This window comes from Propithecus coquereli, unplaced genomic scaffold (genome assembly GCF_000956105.1).
Source record: "Propithecus coquereli isolate 6110/MARCELLA unplaced genomic scaffold, Pcoq_1.0 Scaffold279, whole genome shotgun sequence".
NCBI classification, from domain to species: domain Eukaryota; kingdom Metazoa; phylum Chordata; class Mammalia; order Primates; family Indriidae; genus Propithecus; species Propithecus coquereli.
Genome location: NW_012148385.1, coordinates 1341387 through 1360206, shown reverse-complemented (window position 1 = coordinate 1360206; position 18820 = coordinate 1341387). Strand labels below are relative to the sequence as shown.

Here is an 18820-nt window from a genome sequence, read left to right as displayed (position 1 = left end):
ATCTTTGACCTGCAGCAAGGGTCAGGAAATCTTTTCCATAAAGTGCCAGAAGGTAATACTTTCGGCTTCGTAGGTTTGCAGTCAGTCTCTATTATGCAGTGGGTCTCTATCACAACTACCTGACTTTGCCACTGTAGCGCTAGAGTAGCCAGACAATCTGTGGAATAAATGAAGGTGGCTGTCTTCCAGTAAAACTTTATGTACACTGAAATCTATATTTCATATAATTTTCACATCATGAACTCTTCTTTTGTTTTTTTTTACACAATAGTTTAAAAATATAAAAACCATTCTCAGCTTACAGGTTGTATGAAAACAGGCAGCAAGGCTGGATTTGGCCTGTGGGCCACAGTTCACTGACCCCCAAACCAAGCCTTGGCAGGAAGGACCTGAAACCAGGTCCCCCACTGTGACCACCTCCCCAGCCTCCCACCATTAGACCCGGCCAGAACTCAGGATCTTTCAGTCATTATGGGGCAGCCCGCAGGCTGGTCGCCGGGAAGTTATGGAAGTCACTGGGCTGGGGGTGCTGGAGTGCTGTCGGTCTGGAAGGACTTGAGGTGTGAAGGCAAGGGCCGGGAGACAGCCTTCGGGACTACAGCTGCTCTTGCAAACATGGGGCAAGGGGATACTGAAATCACGTACAGTATTATTTCAGGGACTTCCTGCTGAGAGAACAAAGCTCTTAAAAAGAAAGCTGGTTACAAGGAAGCAGCCAAGACGTGGTCACGAGGGTCCCCACTTGGCTCATAATATTTATTCTTTCCATCTGACTGTTTATAGGGGAGGCAGGAGATGGAGGAGCCCTCCCCTGCAGGGCGAGCCTGAAGACATCATCCTTTGTGAAGAACCCAAAAGCCCCATATAAATAAAGCACACTTATTTTAAACTCACCTTCCAACCCCGGATATAAGACTGAATTACCAAGGCAGAACTCTTTATCTGCTGATACCTCTTTTGTTGCTGTAGGACAAAAGGGGACAATGTTGGATATGTTGTAGTTACACATTGTAACGTGGACAGTACAAGGATTGAGAAAAGCTATTTGCTCACTTAGTGCAACTGACTCGTGACCATCCACATACTTTCTGGAAACCAATGGGCAAAGAAACCAAAATATCACACAATCCAGAATGATCACAGTTAATCCAAGTGCTTCGAGGATGCTGAATACAATAATTTCTAAATGGCTCAAGACCTGGCACTATCATCATCTGTTCTTCATATTACACTGTTATAATACAGGGCCCCACACACAGCAGATACTCGGCAAATGAGCATCAAATGAACACACAATGAGTTCTGCAACCGCTTTTGAGTGTCCTCTCTTCTCGCTGTCATTTCTCACTATGCCACTTACTGGGCCCACCTGTAACCTCCCCAGTTCCTTTAAAACAGTAAAAACGGTTTGCTGTTTTTACTCTGCTTCAAGGTGAGAAATTAGCTAAAAATGTAAATAAACCGATATCAATCAAATAAGTATTAAATATATTGAGCTCCTACTCTGCATAAGGCATTTTCATAAAACCTCGGGGTTCTAACAAGTGTCTGACTCCATCCCTGCCCTCAAGGACTTGCAGGGGACACAAGCCAACAGGGCAGACAGTGCCCTGGCTCGGGTGCAGCAGGGGCTGCTTCCAGGTGGAGCGGGTTAGAGAAAACCCAGCGAGGTCCAGGCTTGGGCTCGACAAGCTCGACACACAGAGGCCTCTCTTACTCTAGGGCTGGTGCCTGCGAGGGCAGAGGCTGTCAGAACACTCTCCTTTGAAAAGGGAGCTCTTACAGGACTCAGTCTGCAATATACACTGGAACATGGGCATCTCTGATGAAAATTCACAGCATTTCACAGTACTGCAGTGACGCTGTGAACCTTTCACTTCGGGAGTGCTAGATGGCCCAGCTCCCACTCTCTGAGATGACAGAGAGGCCTGCCAGGATTGTGGAACAGCAGAGGTCATGGAGGGTGATTTACCAATAGACGGGCAGCAGAACAAAAGAGGACTCCAGGGAGAAAAGCCAGAGGATCCCGAGACCCTGCACAAGTCGCTCGCCTTCTCTGGGCCTCAGTTTCCTCAGCTGCCAAATGAGGAGCTGGGAAATCGCTAAGATTCTTCCCAGAGTAAAATTCCACAGATGTGTGAACAAGTCACACCTACAATATCTGACCACCTCTTTTTTTTTTTTTTTTTTTTTTTCACTGTGTTGCCTGGGCTAGAGCGCGGTGGTGTCATCCTAGCTCACAGCAACCTCAAACTCCTGGGCTCAAGCGATCCTCCTGCCTCAGCCTCCCAAGTATCTGGGACTACAGGCATGCGCCACCATGCCTGACTAATTTTTTCTATATATTTTTAGTTGTCCAATTAATTTCTTTCTAATTTTAGTAGAGACGGGGTCTCACTCTTGCTCAGGCTGATTTCGAACTCCTGAGCTCAAACAATCTGCCCGCCTCGGCCTCCCAGAGAGCTAGGATTACAGGTGTGAACCATCGTGCCCGGCCTGACCACCTCTTCTGACATCCATTCGGTACCTTTATGTTTTCTTTTTACATTCCTAAATGGCTTGAAAACAACTATATCTCACTTGAAAATTCATCTGTAGGAACCATGAAATATCAAAAATATGGAAAAATAATCAGTAACTAAAAATGAGTGTTCAGAAAATCTTTGAGTTATTTGGTTGAGGGACAATAGCTTAATCACTGGCTTGAGTAACATGTAGTCAACTAGTTGAGGTATTTAGCTCAAATTTTGAAAGAGCTGTAACACTAGAGTGAGGTTAATGCTTTCTCTAAAAACTGGTCTATTATTTGTTTCCATTCAAGTTAATATTGCTCATAACTCCTACCATTGTGAGTTAATGACATATAGAGACGCTTTTTCATCTGTTGACAAAAGGCTCTATCTGGGAGGGAGAGTACAAATGCTTTGCATTGCCTATTCCTTCTCAACCTTCTGATCAAATTGCCCCTCCCAGAAGGTCTTCCTCCACCATCCTATCTGAAGTTATAGCCTGTCTCCCCATCATTCTTTTTAAAATTATTTTATTATTTTCGTTTTTAAAACTGTTTTTCTTTTTTTTTCTCTCTCTTTTTCAGAGATGGGGTCTTACTCTGTCACCCAGCCTGAAGTGCAGTGGCACGATCACAGCTCACTGTAGCCTCCAACGCCTGAGCTCAAGCGATCCTCCTGCCTCAGCTTCCCAAGTAGCTGGGACTATAGGGATACGCCACCGTGCCCAGCTAATTTTTTTTTTTTTTTTGGTAGAGATGAGGTCTTGCTACGTAGCCTAGGCTGGGGATTTTCTTAATGACCTCAAAATAAGAAATGATAAAAAGGGCTCCTTAGGGATTATTTGTTGGTTTTCCTTCTCTCAGGCAAATAGAAAACAGAGCACCATGAATCCACAGCAGAATAAAGGAGCACTGCTATGTGCACAGACGAGAATCCACCGCCACCAAGCTGAGTGACAACAGTCCTCTGTGCCTTTACAGAACACATATGAATGACTATCACTCATGTGGCTGGACAGGTTCATACTTTAAGACTTATACTGCTGGTTATACTCTTTTAACTAGAGTAATTTTAAAGATACTCTTTGAAAGACAAAGCCAATTTTCTTTAGCTTAATGATTTAAGTATCTCATTAATTTCTAAAGCTTGGAAATACTACACTAAACTGTATTATGTGAGAATAGGTCAGCATAAATTATTCTTGATTATGTATTGCCTTATAGCAAAACATCTCTATGGCTGAGAAAAAGGAAGCATATGATCACAAAAAAAAGACCTGAGTGCAAATTTAATTCATATTCCAACTCACTGTGCGGTAAAAAAAAAAAAAAAAGCACAGAATGAAAAGCTCTGGAAGCAGTATTTTTATCACTAAAATGCATTCCGTGAGAACACGACTGAGTTCAAGCTAGCCTAGAGGCAATCTTCGAGCTTCTCTCAAACCTGTGGTACGCCTCCAACAAAACATCTACCACCAAGCTAAGAAGGAAATTCCAGAAAGAAATTCCACATTAATAAACGTACTTTATTATTGAATCTTTTCCCATAGATAATATGGCCAGATACTTGAGGGCTAAAGAGAATCTAATCCTTCAACCAGAACCAGAATTCTACTAAAACATGGCATTAGCTTTCTGGATTTAAAGCCATTTTCAATACTGTTACTATAAATGGAGAACAATCAACTGATCTGGAAAATGGACCCAATCATAGTCAAAGGTTAAATGACATTGTCCCTTCCAATCTGATGACCAAACTGAAGATGCAAATTTCCCACTATATATATTTAGATCAGTGGAAGGCAATGTGATATAGCAAACTTGAGCTCTGAAATTGTCTTGGATTCCAATCCCAGCTCTGCCACTTATTGCTGTGTGGCCATGGGGGACAAGTTACTCAACAGCTCAGTACCTTAGTTTTCTCATCTTTACAAATAGAACCATAAGAGATCTATCTATCTCATGAGGTTGTTGGGAGAATTAAATATGTAAAAATTACGTACGTAGTGAGTACACAACAAATGCTGGCAAATTAGTATCGTTAATCAAATTAAAAATGACCAGGACTCCTACCGCGTATCTCCTGTACCAGGCAGCAATCACGATCTGGCTTTTCTTCATTAGCAGGAAGTGTGTGCGGCATTTCCACCCCCGATAAATCTTCTGAATGAGTGTGGCCAAGTCCTCGAGCCTTTGCTTCCTCAAATCTTCTAATTTGAAAAGCTAGTAAGAAATGACAGACGGATTTATCAATAATCCCCCAAAACTTTACAGGATAGGAATTCTCATGAAGTAAAATGCCATAATGTTGGAGTCAGCCATGGTGAGAAAAAAAAAATTGAAAAATCACATTAATTACACAAGAGATGGATAACAGCCCATGAGAAAATGATTTTGATGAATTCATGAAAAATGCACAATTTTTATTCCAGTGATTCAGAATTTATGACAAATCAAGAGAGGCTGAAGAAAACTTAAGTCTCCCTTCACACTATCTATGAGGATGCAAATTACTAATGGAAAGCAGATGTTGGCAAAATTTCTCTCTTAAACAATTTAAATATTAATACATTCCCAAATCTGTAAATTTCCAAATTACCAATCAACTGCTATACTAATATACTTCATGCTCATCTATTCATTTATTTAAAGGTTCCCTTAGGGTTCTATGAGGTAGAATTCTATTTTATTTTTTTGGGACAGGGTCTTGCTGTGTCGCCCAGGCTGGAATGCAGTAGCATGATAGCTTGCTGTAGCCTTGAACTCCTGGGAACAAATGATCCTCCCACTTCAACCTCCCAAGTACCTGGGACTATAGGCACACACCACCACATCCAACTAATTTATTTTTATTTTTATTTTTTGTAGACACGGGGTCTCATTATGTTGCCCAGGCTGGTCTTGAACTCCTGGCCTCAAGTGATCCTCCTGCCTTAGCTTCCCAAAGTGCTGGGATTACAGGTGTGAGCTACCGTGCCTGGCCTAAGAGGTAAAATTTTAAAAGTGTTCTTTTTAACTTTAAAAAAAGTTTCATTTGAGTGCCCTCATGTATCTCTAAATAATAGGGCTACAGTTCCTAAAATTATTGCATAATTCAGATATTACAAATATAGACTGAATTTTCCCCTAGTTGCTATGAATGCAGGAGGTTTTATTGTTGTAGTAACAGTTTCTTTATAATTTCTTAAGTGTTGTACAATCTATCAGACCAAAGACTGACAGTTCGTAAAAATTACATGTTTTTCCACTATCCTGTATTTGCTCCATCCTCCTGGACATTTGCAGAAGAACACAAGACTGTGGCATTTGTGGCAGTACCTCGGGTAATGTTATAAAATTAAATATCTTTTAAGAACTTGCCTATATGATTCTAACTTAAGTTCCGAGTGTGAAAGTTTTGGTTACATACTGTTCTTGGGTTTCGGATGAATATCTTTGATCTACCAAAGGAGTATTCTTCAACAGGAATCTCTAATTCATTAAACAGGACCTCCACACCAGACCTTAAAAAAATAAACAAAATAAAAACAGTTTTCTGAGTTACGAAAATAGTTTTATCTTAGCTTATATCATGATATCAGGTTCTCTGTGTTATAAAAAAAATAGCTTCATTTCCAAGCACAACTGCTTTTTCAGTAATCATCCTTCTATCAAAGAATTTTCAAAACTGAATTCCATAAATTAAACCAAATCTGGTAAACACTAAAAAGGTAAATGTGGGTTCAGAACTACGTATTCCAAGAAAATATGGTATTAAAGCCAATTTCTTCATTGCATTAGTACAGACAGTATCACTTTTATCAGACAGCCCCATAATGATGTACCAAACAGGGCCAGAAGGGTGTAGAAGAAACTCAGAACCCACTCAGTTAATTCTTGAAAACATTTTAGACATTGTTCCTGCCCCTCAGGGTGTGCTAAGCGCCAGCCCAATGGGATGCGAAAGAACGTGAGCTGTACATGGTGAGAGCGAGGCCTGGACTTGACTCTGACCTGCACCCCCTGGACCCCGGCTTTCCAAAACTAAACCTCGCTCCACCACCTGCGGACTAGGTGCCAAGCAGGGAGTAAGTATATGTTCCATAGTATGGTACACGTTTTCCATAATACCCTGGAAATTAGCAGTGGGAACTGAAAAAGTACCCAGATCCAACATTATTAGGCATTAGAGACCACACTACATGCCTGGAGTTTCTATGTCTTCTTATAATGCACAACGGGTGTCTTAATACTATTGGTGTTCCCGTGAAAGGCTGGGTCCACTGAGAATGTGAAGGCAACACAAGTACAATGAAATGAAAATTCTAAGTTCCTGCCCACGCCCATGAAACATGCATGTTAGCCCTCCTGAAGTGTTCTGGAGAGAGCTTCTGCAGCCTGCAGAGAGCAGAAGAAAGGTCACTGCACAGGCAAGGCTTAACTTCTCTCCTGCGGCGGCTGCCTGGCAGCACGAACGTTCTCTGTGCACGCGGAGAGCTCACAGGGCATGGGGACGCTCCTCGGATGCGCCTGCAGTGTCCAGCGCCGTGTGTGGGACTGAATGGGTCAGAGCACTTCGGGGCAGACCAGCTGAAAGCCGTATGGCTCGTTCTTCAATGAAGCTTTCCTAGCAACAGCGCTGACCCTGAATCCCATCTGCTCCTGTCACCCTATTCTCAACTAGTGCAGACCTGGGCAGAGTGAGACCGTCACCCCCACCCACTGACTCTCTCTGGGGGAAATTCCTCATGGGAACAGTGGCAAGCTGAGAATGGTAAGCCCGTGCCTCTAACTTTGCCCTTCTATGATTCTACACAAATATATATATATATCAATTAAAAATCACCTCCTACAAACTTATCATGGGCATATTTTAACGATTATATTGACATACAAGTTCCAAGTGTGGATTCCGTAAGTCCTATTTTGACATTAAGAAAATCGAGACCTTGATAATTAGTCAAGAATTAGCACAAAATGGTACTGTTATAGAAAAGGGTCCAAAACAGAGGTCACACCCAATTTTTCATAGAATTCTGGTTTACCTAACAGCATGTGGGGAAAAAGCATGTTATTTTATACTTTAAATATTCATTAGTAAGTATGGCCAATGAATTTCTTACCTTGCTGGTCCTTTCCAATGGGGCCACGTTTGCTTACAAAGCATTTTGTAGCGTTCCAGGCAAGGCTCGTATGCCTGCCTGAAGGCATAGCCGGCCCTCCGCACTCGAACATTCTCCAAAAGGCCCAGGTACCTGATCTGATGACATACCAGGGCCTCGTTGAAGATGTGTGCTGCTTTTTTATCATTTGGTTTGATACACCTAAGAGATTACAAAGATTTTAGGTTTTAAACTCTGCCTCTTAAGGATTTAACTGTCCATATTTTACAAAGTATTACATATGATTGTTTCATAGTAAAATAATTTGTTATTCTTGGGAAACCTAGTCATTTCTTTTGAAATGATTTCAAATCATTCTACAACAACCTAAAAATAAATACGATACTGCATATACAGCAGTTAAAAAAAGAATAAACTACTACTATAGGTGACAACAACATGTATGAGAATCACTAATACTTTTTTGAGTGAAAAAATGATAAAAGAGTACATGTGTGATTCCATTTATATGAAGTTCAAGCAAAGCTAATCCGGGGTTAGAAATCAGTATTGCCGTGTCCTCTGGGGAGCGGTAGCGGTGGGGACAGACATGGAAGGGCACGAGGGAACCTTCTGTGATGACGGAAATGTTTCACATCTTGGTTTGGACGGGGTAACACAAGTGCGTACCTATGTCAAAATTCAACAAGCTGCACATTTAAGATTCATGCACTTCACTATAGACACAAAATACCTCAATAAAAAGATAAAAATCATTGTTGCCTCCCTCTGTCTGTTCTTTTTTAACCAGGGTACTTTGCTGCCCAGGGAAGACTACATTTCCCAGCCTCCTTTGCAAGTACGTGTGGCCACGCAAATTCGGACCACTACTAGGATCAGAAGGGAAGTAACATCTGTAGATTCTGGTCTATGTCCTTAGAGGAAAAGATGGGCTCTCCCCTTGGCTTGTTTAGTTTACTGCTGGCTGCAAATGTTGGCATGGTGGATAGCCATCTTTGACCATGCAGATGAAGAAAACACCTGAGAAATGGCAGAGCCACAGAATAAAAGAAGCTGTCCTATTAGCTCTGGAGTCCTTACATTTGGAAGTTACGTAAGAAATAAATGTCAATCTTGTTTAAGTCATTGTTGGTTTTGGATCATATTACAGCAACCCCTGTGTCCTAACTAATACGACGGTTAAACATTTATGATTATGGCTGTCTACCTACGAGGGTCAAATAAATTACACACACACATGCACACACTATATCAACAATTATATCTTATCTATTAATAGTTTGGCTTTGGTGTCATGCTTTTTGTTTTACCATTTATAAAAATAATGTCCACACTTTGGCTTAAATAAAGATAGACAAATAGATCAATGGAACAGCCTAGTGAGTTCAGACCCCTACACATACATTCGACTGATAGTAAAGGCACCAAAGCAAATAAATGAAAAAATAGATTATTTTCTTTTCAATATACGGTGGCAGAGCAACAGGATATCTATATGCAGGAAAAATTGACCTAAATATGAAATCTGAAATTACGAAGTTCTTGAAGAAAATATATGATAATATATTCACAACCTTGGGGTCTATTAATTAACATTTCTTAGAGAAGACATAAAAACTATGAAAATGGAAGGAAATAAAGGAACTTTCAGAGGTGATAGAAATGTTTTGTCTTGACCTGGGTGGTGGGTACCAAAAAGTGTATATCCTGGCTAAAAAATTAATTGAACTATTCACCTAAGATCTGTGCATATCACTTCATGTAAATGATACCTCAATAAAATATAGTAAAATGCAAAAAAAAAAAAGATCCACCCAATTGAGATAGCAAAAGCAACTAATCACAGAAAGTTTCCTACTTTTTTTTTTTTTTTTTTTTTAAGAGACAGGGTATCATTCTGTCAACCAGGCTAGAGTGCAGTGGCATGATCATAACTCACTGCAGCCTCAAACTCCTGTGCTTCAAGCAATCCCCCTGTCTCAGCCTCCCAAGTAGCTAGGACTACAGGCACAAACCACCACCTTCCCTCAGCTAATATTTTTTGTAGAGATGGGAGTCTTGCTATGTTGCCCAGGCTGGTCTCAAACTCCTGGGCTCAAGCAATCCCCCTGCCTTGGCCTCTCAAAGTGCTGGGATTATAGGCATGAGCCACATGCCTGGACAGTCATGGCTTTTTTTTTTTTTTTTTTACATTAGAATCTTCTCCCAATATATGTTCTAATCTGACTGCAATCAAACCAGGGGATTTTGCCTACTTATGTTTCATTAATTCATTAATTTATTTATTTTTGAGACAGAGTCTCACTCTCTTGCCTGGGCTAGAGTGCTGTGGCGTCAGCCTAGCTCACAGCAACCTCAAACTCCCAGGATCGAGCGATCCTCCTACCTCAGCCTCCCAGGTAGCTGGGACTATAGGCATGCGCCACTGTGCCCGGCTAATTTTTTCTATTTTTAGTTGTTTGGCTAATTTCTTTCTATTTATAGTATAGACGGGGTCTCGCTCTTGCTCAGGCTGGTCTCGAACTCCTGAGCTCAAGCAATCCTCCCGCCTTGGCTTCCCAGAGTGCTAGGATTATAGGCGTGAGCCACCGCACCTGGCCATGTTTCCACTAATATAAATATCAGGTAAACAAGCCAAGCACAGAAATGTTCTCCACCCTAGTTTCCTCCTAACTGAATTTTCGAAGACAACTATAGAAAGTATTCGTGGGCACGGGTGTGCTATCTGAAATCTGACCCAACAGATACATATCTTCTATTATCTAGCTCACCAAATACACATGACAAACTCTAATACTAGTTGGTCCTTACTGAATCTTGAGATAGTTATATCTAAGATGCCCGAGAAGTAGGAAAAAAAAGAGACCAGAGGTTTTTAAAGAAGATCTTTCTATTGTTTTGAAAAAATTCAGATTGCTTTCAGAAATCATTACTTTCTCCATGCCTACACCTGTAGCCGGGAAGAAAGAGGTGCATGTTCCCTACCAAGCATCAGAGTTGCAACTAAAGCTCCACTTGTTTCAGTGTTCTCCTCAAAGTTAGTGTAAAAAGAATTCAAAAGGAAGCCAACAAAGAGTTTTTTGCAAAACCCTGATCAGAAAAAACATTTACATTTTGTTTCTTAATGTGTCATTAAAAAAAAATACTAAACATACAGAAAGTTGAAAACCCCTAGATGCCAATAACTGAGCTTCATTAAGTATCATTATCATTCCCCTGACTTTTTTTTCTTCATTTTTTTAACTTTCTTATTTTGGGGGAAAGGACAGCAGAGAATTTTTTAAACCAATCCCAGATATTATTTCTGCTGTAAGTACATCAGGTATCCTCTGCTTTTGCTACACTCAGATTTAAGCAAACAAGGACATGATATTCCTTCATACCGCTCTCACGTTTGAACTGTCAAAGAATTTTATATGCCAGAAATACCTAATATAGTTTGGGTTCTTGGTCTGTAGGTTTTTCATCAGAGTGGCCACGGATGCCTTGAACTGAGAGCCTGCAGTCGGAGGCCTTTTCAGGTTGATCTTGGTGGGATTCCCTTCGGGGAACAAAGACTTGATGAGGCCGTGGCTGGCCTTCCACATAGCCTGGGACAGGTCTCGATAGAGGAGGTCGTTGTTTTTGTCAACAAATCCTTCCACCTGGTACAGCACCTATGAGCAGCATACAGAATTCAACACTGGCACACTGCACACTGTAATGTCAAACAACTGTTAAAAATATTCCAAGACTATCCACATTGCAGCCTCTTCCTTCACTACCAAAAAGTCCCCGACACATTAGTCACACTCTATATCGAATTCACCTCCAAGTTTAAATTCCATCTGTCTAAATCACAGAAGAGATCAAAATAAATTCTATTACCATTCAAGATTTGCAAGAATAAATTCCAAAAATGTTATCATAACATTTTCAAAGGATTTTGGATTTTTTTGGTGTCTGAACATATTTTGAGGTTTTACTTTTATTTTTTAGTTCTCATGTGCCAATTCTAGTCTGTTTAAAAGCAGACAGGGGAAAACAGAAATAACACTAACATTTTCATAGACATCCTGAAGCAGCAGAGAAATAGATCAGAAATGTATCTTTTAATAATCTTGGCTAAGTAAAAAAAGAAGTACCAAGCTTTAATAGTTTGAAATTAAAGGTAATTCAGATAATACATACTTAATGTTTATAAATACATAATTAAAATTTTTTCTCTTTGAAGTTTGCAATCTTATAAGAAAGGAAGTATTAACTATAATCAATATTTTAGGATTCTAAAAATTAATCAATTATCGAGATTGGTTTTTTTTGTTTTTTTTTTGAGACAGAGTCTCACTTTGTTGCCCAGACTAGATTGAGTGCCGTGGCGTCAGCCTAGCTCACAGCAACCTCAAACTCCTGGGCTCAAGCAATCCTCCTGCCTCAGCTTCCTGAGTAGCTGGGACTACAGGCATGCGCCACCATGCCTGGCTAATTTTTTCTCTCTATATTCAAGATTATTTTTAACATTTTCTTTATATATTAGATGACATGAAATTAATTCCCCGAAATAGTAACCATGTAAGTGCTTTCTTAAAAAGTATTATTTTCCCCCCAGTGTCATTTCAAAATTTCAGTCTAAGAATTCCTTATTTTTGCTAAGTGGCTTGTGCATTTAAAACCTTATTGTAAGTCTTTGGTGACATCTAATTTTTACTGGCAAATCTCCTTTAATAGTGTTAAGAGATATTTTTTATAGGATAGCATATAGCTTGAAAATAATAAAATCAATTTTTAAAAATATATTGGGACTTTCTGTTAAGTTCACTGGCTTTGCTTTCAGTTCTCCACAATGAAATTTTGCTCCCCATGGCGCAGATTCTATTTCTATTGAACATTTATTGAGTCAACTATGTCAGTAGCTCGATTTGTCCTTGCCAGTCAACAGTGCTTACTGAGAACGCCCAGTTCTCAGGCTCCGCCTCCTCGCAGGAAGGGCTCAGCAGGCCTGGCTCTGGCCTGGTGCTCATGGCCGCCCCATACCTTGCCAGCATAATGCTGGATTCGGAAGCAGCTGTGAGGCAGCGTCGTGTCGTTGAGGAACCGAGAGCACTTGCTCATCCTGCTCTCGAAGTGCTGGTGGGTGGCGCAGACCTGGTTCAGCTTTTCTAAGAAAGTCTCATCAGTGACCGTGCCAGGCCTCAGACACTCTTCGTCCAGCATGGCCAGGATTCCATTTGTGTTCTGGGAGAAAGGAAATAAAAGTCTCCTTCCTTCCTCACTGTATTGTTTTAATAATTATTCCCCATCAAACACAATTAACTTAGTCATAAGAAAATTCTGCTAAGTTACAATGAAAAGCAGGGAATCAAAAACAAATAACAAAAGCCACAGGAAATAGCTTTTTTCCAAAGTGTCCCCAGGTGTGTGTGTGGCAGGGGCGAGGAATGTATCTGTCTCAGTCTCTCCCCACCCACAGAACAGGACGTGGGAGTGACCTCAGCCACCTTAGCCAGCTAATGACTGAAATTCATACTATTATAAAAAGACAAGTTAGGCTGCAAAGATTCAAAAACAAATCTAAAAGCCAGAAACTAATGTGACAATACAGCCTCCATAACGTTGCAAATCACAAAGCAGTCTCCTAAGTCCAGTATTTGAGTCACAGCTTAAGAAGGAGATTGGTTTTGTTTCCAAATTCTTCATGTGTTCAAAATAAAGTTTATTTTCTAGTGAAAGAAAGCTGTGATTTGGAGTGCTGCTTTTAATGATCATTGCAATCAAACTGTTTCCAAGAATACCTCTTTAGAATAACATGCTTGTTCTACATAGAAAAACATAAATGAAAATTTATTTGTTGCACGTTCAGACCCTGTGATCATATTTATTCCAAGAGTAGTCAGTCCTAAACTGAATCAGAAATGAGGAAGCTTTTACTTTGCTAAATAAAGGCTGAGGTTCCTTGGATTGCCCCTATAGGCTCACAAGTCTTAATTCCAAAAACAATCCACTCCACTGACCATTGGCCCCACCCACTTCCACCAAGGCCAAGTCCCCTGTTCCTCTCCCCTTTTGCTCACAAGGCCATGACATCCTCTGACCAGCAGTTACTTATTCCACACAAAACCCAGGGGAAGTGTGGACTCTCAGGAATCAAGTGTGTTCATAACATCCCCAGAATAAACTTTATTGTTTAATGATGCTGGAAGGAAACATTTCCTTTATGTACCCAGGCTCCTATGTGAACATGAGTTTCTTCAATCATACATGCAAGGGGATTTTTGGCTGAGATAACCTAGTTGAATTAAGTATATTACCACTGTTCTTTCCCCCACGCCTCTTCTTAAGGGAGAATAATTAAGTGCAATGTTATGTTTATAAAGGAAAACATACTAGTCAAGAATTCTGAAAATTAAAGTTCCCACAGCAAATTATCTTCTTCATAAAATTTACCAGGAAAATTTCTCAGGAAATCCACTGATTTTCTGGATTTTAGACTAGAGTTTTAAATTGCTTATGTGGAATATTAGCGTTCCCATTCCAACACTGTTCAGATTTTCCAAAACAAAGTTTAACTTTTATTGAAAAATAGTGATGATTTAGAATATTGCTTTTAATGTTCAATTTATTCAAAGATGCAACTTTCAGGAGTATCTTGCATATTGAAGGAAAAAGATAATGGCTAATTACGTCATTTCCAAAAGGGCTTGTTAAAGATGAAAAGAAAATGGTCTGCTATATATTCAGGGCCTGTGATGGTATTCCTGAAACACAGCATTCCCCTACCACTGACTGCTAAAAAGACTGTAGGACAATGAAGTTTACACATTGTCTCAAATTACTTTACCCAAGTCAAAAGTACTAGTAATCCTAAACATAACATAATAGTTCCCTGGTTTTCACACACAAATCGGTCTTCCTACAATTAATTCATTTATGATAAACTACAGAATACAATCTAAAAACAAAAATCTTGGATGCAGAAAGCTTACTAAAAATTATCCAATAATTTTTCATACTTTAAGTTTTTTCACATACATACACATGGATTTGGGTCATCTGAAAAATTCCAGGGTCCTTGGCCACCTGCAGTCACACATGCAACACCCTCCGCAACATTCTCAGAACCAGTGCTAGATCTGTACCTGAGCCACTTCTGGGGTCCCACTTAATTCAGCTCCAGAGATTGTCCCTTTATCCCTTTTTATCTTAATGGAGACAGTATGTTAAGAGGTCACTAGTGTTTTAAAAATGAAATGGATATTTTGGTTTGGCAAAACACTGGGTGGCTGCTCAGAGCCTACTCTGACCAAGTACCCACATTCCCAGGAGCCATGGATTGGACCTGGCTCCAACCACACAAAAAAGGCTGGTGCATTTAAGGGCCTCGTGTCTGAAGGTCATAAAAGGGCTCTGTAATATGACAACAGGATGGTCTTGGGGGACCCTGGCTAAGTATCAAAGTGTCCAGCTGTTTATATATGTGTTCAAAAACTGTGTGTGATCTCTTAGGGCTACAATAAAGTCTCCAGAACTCTGTAGTCCCTTAAAAAAAAAGTGTAAAAGAGTGATAATACTAATGCTTAAAATCGAAGGCAGTGAGAACATTTATAATTAGTGAATTATATTACTAAAAAAACATTCTTTAGAAAACTGTACCTAAGTACTCACATTTTCTATTAGGTCACATATGATAGCATTATTGAAGTAGTCAATGTGAGTCCACTCTATGTCCTAAAAAATAAAACAGAACAAAATCAAATCACATATGACGAAGCCCCAACACTACCACCCATAAAACAGACTTTGCCCATCTTATCATATTTCACTTCTTCTCTGAATTTATTTCCTTTATAGAATTGATGCTGCAAATGTCGTATTCAGTTCCCAAAACTTTCTTAAGGCAGCAACCCACTGTTGACATAAACTGATTGAAGCGCATGCCCTTGACCTATTCTGAAACTGTCTCCCATTCCACTCTCCAATCTGTAGCAATTTCCCATGCACTTCACTGGCCCTGGGCCAAATATTTATTCAACAGGCCCTTGGGTCAATATTACTCTGTGTATATTTACAGTGTTTATAAGGAAATAAGTTAGAACTTGATCCCAAGAATTTAAGGCCCAGATTTTTCTGTTCTTAATTTGTAATCACAAGGAAAAAATTAATTTTAGAGTCAATCTTATGTTGTAGGGAAGTTAACTATTTCAAGTATAAAAAAAGCCCTGTGTCAAGACAGAGTATAAATATGTTCAACATAAGGAAAGACATGAAAACCTATCCACTGGTTCTAACGCTAGCTACGAAGCCAAATCTGTAAGGCCAAATGTAATCATTCTGTGTCTGCTTACACTTTGTCTGTAAGTATAAACATTTATTTTTCTTCTAAGGGGAGAGAATTTAATTCATACAGCAACCTAGGAATCCTCCTATATACTCTTAGAAGTGTTTTAGACAATCTGTACAAACTGTTTTAAGTTACACATCAAAGTTTGGGCATACTCTATGATGAAAAGACAGGAAGAGAATGAATCTTGCTTTTAGGATATTTATGTTACCAAAAAGTGCCAGAGAAGTATAAAACATTTCTAAAACATCAAGCATTCTAAAATCAAGATGAAATGTTTATGATTTAGCTTTAGAGTAAATGGGTTGTTTTACTAAGTCACTGGGGATAATAATCACATTAGAAAAATCTATATTGAGAAACAAAAGAGGATTCTGTGTCCTTAAAAGCTTAAAATGACACTAAAGAAAATGGGCAATATCATTACCAAAATATTAAAGAAATAAATGAAAAGGAAACAAAAATATAGACCGTAAAATAATTCTTCCCTTTTATTTTTTTGAAATAAATAATTTTATACCTGGAAAAAGACTGGCTATTCAAAAAATGAAAGGGTGAAAACCAGGTATGTGTTTTAAAAATGCAAGGACTTTGCAAACATAACTTCTGGTTATTTTTGAATTACATTAAATGAGATAATTTATACAAAGCACTTAATACAATACCTCATATGTAGCAAGCATGCAACAAATGTTACCTATTTTATTATAAATTTTGAAAAGCAATGCTTTTGATTGAGATTGAGCAAAGTCTTGAAATATTTTCAAATCTCCTTACAGTGAGACTATTTCTTTTAAGTTTTGGCAAATGCATAGTATCATGTAACCACCACCATAATCAGTCCCCAAAATTCCCTTGTGCTATCCTTTGCAGTTATAAGCTTTCCACGACTGCTATCTTGGCCTATTTATTTTCTTTCTTTTATTTTTTTGAGACAGGGTCTCACTATGTTGCCCAGGGTGGTCTCGAATTTCTGGGTTCAAGCAATCCTCCCATCCCAGCCTACCAAGTAGCTGGGATTATAGCCGTGCCTCACTGCACCCGGCTTCAGGCTATTTTCTTAACACATTGTTATTTTTCATCATTATGTTGGAATCCAATGAGATTAGAGGCTGCCAACTGTTATTTATTGAGCACCTACTATGTGCTAGGCATCATTCTGGGCACCAGTGGCACAGTAAAAAAGAAAGTCCCACTTAGCTTAGATGTCATACCAAACATATTTTAAAAAAAACACAATTTGACTAAACTTAGATAAACCTGATTCCAGGGTCATGTTAAGACCATCTTCTGAATCTGGAATTTATATTATGAGTAACAAAGGACCAGCATTTTGAAAAAGCATTTCAACATTACCTCCCGTATATACTCTTCTTGTTCTTCTTTAAGGGTAAGTTCAATGAAGATCTGTTGCAGCTTCTCATTACAATAATTAATAATGAACTGCTCAAAGCTGTTGTCCTGTATGAAGAAAATGAAAAAAGCCTTATAAATCACGTCACTAGTTCTCCCATAAAATGACACTCAGACACCTCAATCCATGAGAAATGCCACACACGATCTTTCAGATTTAACTGCGGCCCAGCACACGGCTCCTAGGACAGACGCTTGCCCATTGCAGCACTCGAGGAGTGCTTCACGAGAAAGTGAATGAATGAAGTATACACAAATGATGCAGTATTTGAAGCATGAAGATTTTTAGTTGATGGAGAAACACTCCACACATGTTTAAAAAATAATTCCCCTGAAGGATCAGCAAAGACACAGTGATATTTACAATTTCTGTCACCAAGTCCTCAATCTTCCATTCTCAGGTGAAACTTTAGAGCTCAAGAAAGTCCTTCTGACCTGACCTCTTACTCCCATCCACCCTCCTGCCAGGGTCAGATCCCCCACTGATTCTTATGCCCTGGCCCTTTTTATAAAACATGTTCGATGAACATGTGTGCATGTAAGTGTACACACGTGTTGATTAGTTCCATACTCATCTGCCTCACTAGGCTGCACACTCCTTAAGTGCAAGGCGACCACACTCTCTTGTTCACTGTATTCCCTGGCCTCACACAGCACCTCACACCTAGCACGTACTCAATATGAACTGGGTGAACAAATGAAGGAATGAAGTTCTTACCAAATAGAGACCCAAGGGAATTAAACCATCAAAATCATCTCCCTAGCTAGAAACAGTCTCTGTCTTCTCAGAAGGCCCAACACACTTGATCCCTCTTAATGTATTTCAGCATATTAGAGTTATCTCTTATGAATTCTCTGAGGGAAGCTCCAGCCTAAATCATTTCTGAACAATCCACAGGGCTTAGTGTATTGCTGTACATATTGAGTGTACAAAGCACATGTCTGTTGGATGAATACATTTCACCAAGAACCACATCTTCCAGGAAGAGGTAGATCTAGCACTAAAACTTGTTATTTTCACCTCTGTCTCTCCCCTTTGCCAAGTGGAATTCTTCTCCCACTGAAGTGGCCCGTCCTGGTCTAATGAGCAAGAAGGGTCCACATACAATGGTGTAGCTGAAGCTCACTGCTCCTTGCGGATATGCAGAGCAACAGGCCTCCAGATCTCTCCATAAAGGACAAAAGGGAAGAAGTCATAGAGCTTTTTGAAAGTTGATCTTTTAAAATCAACTTTGGTCCTACCTGGGAAAATTTTTAAATGATACTTATGATGCAACATCTCACCACATTTTCTCCTGGGAGTCAGCTAAGGATTTCTAATCACCAGTGATGAACTGATCAGCAGAAGTTTTTAACTCTAAACTGTAAGTGACACATGTGAATACACTACCACTGACTTACTTGTTAATGGTAAATCTAGTCCCGGATAAAAGTTTATTTATTTTTTTCAAATGCTGAAGGTTCCTACTAAAGGGCAAA

The 18820-nt window shown here is 39.5% G+C and overlaps 1 protein-coding gene across 1 annotated transcript in view; it reads right to left on the bottom strand.

Moving 5' to 3' along the window:
* MYO1B (myosin IB) overlaps positions 1-18820 on the bottom strand; it is a 150977-nt gene that overhangs the window by 24373 nt on the left and 107784 nt on the right. The window contains exons 14-21 of the mRNA XM_012647923.1: positions 17285-17389; positions 15253-15315; positions 12625-12825; positions 11041-11267; positions 7612-7812; positions 5919-6012; positions 4583-4732; positions 895-963 (exon numbers count right to left, since the gene is read on the bottom strand). Coding sequence (XP_012503377.1) covers positions 895-963; positions 4583-4732; positions 5919-6012; positions 7612-7812; positions 11041-11267; positions 12625-12825; positions 15253-15315; positions 17285-17389 — 1110 coding nt within the window. The remainder of the gene's footprint in view (positions 1-894; positions 964-4582; positions 4733-5918; positions 6013-7611; positions 7813-11040; positions 11268-12624; positions 12826-15252; positions 15316-17284; positions 17390-18820) is intronic.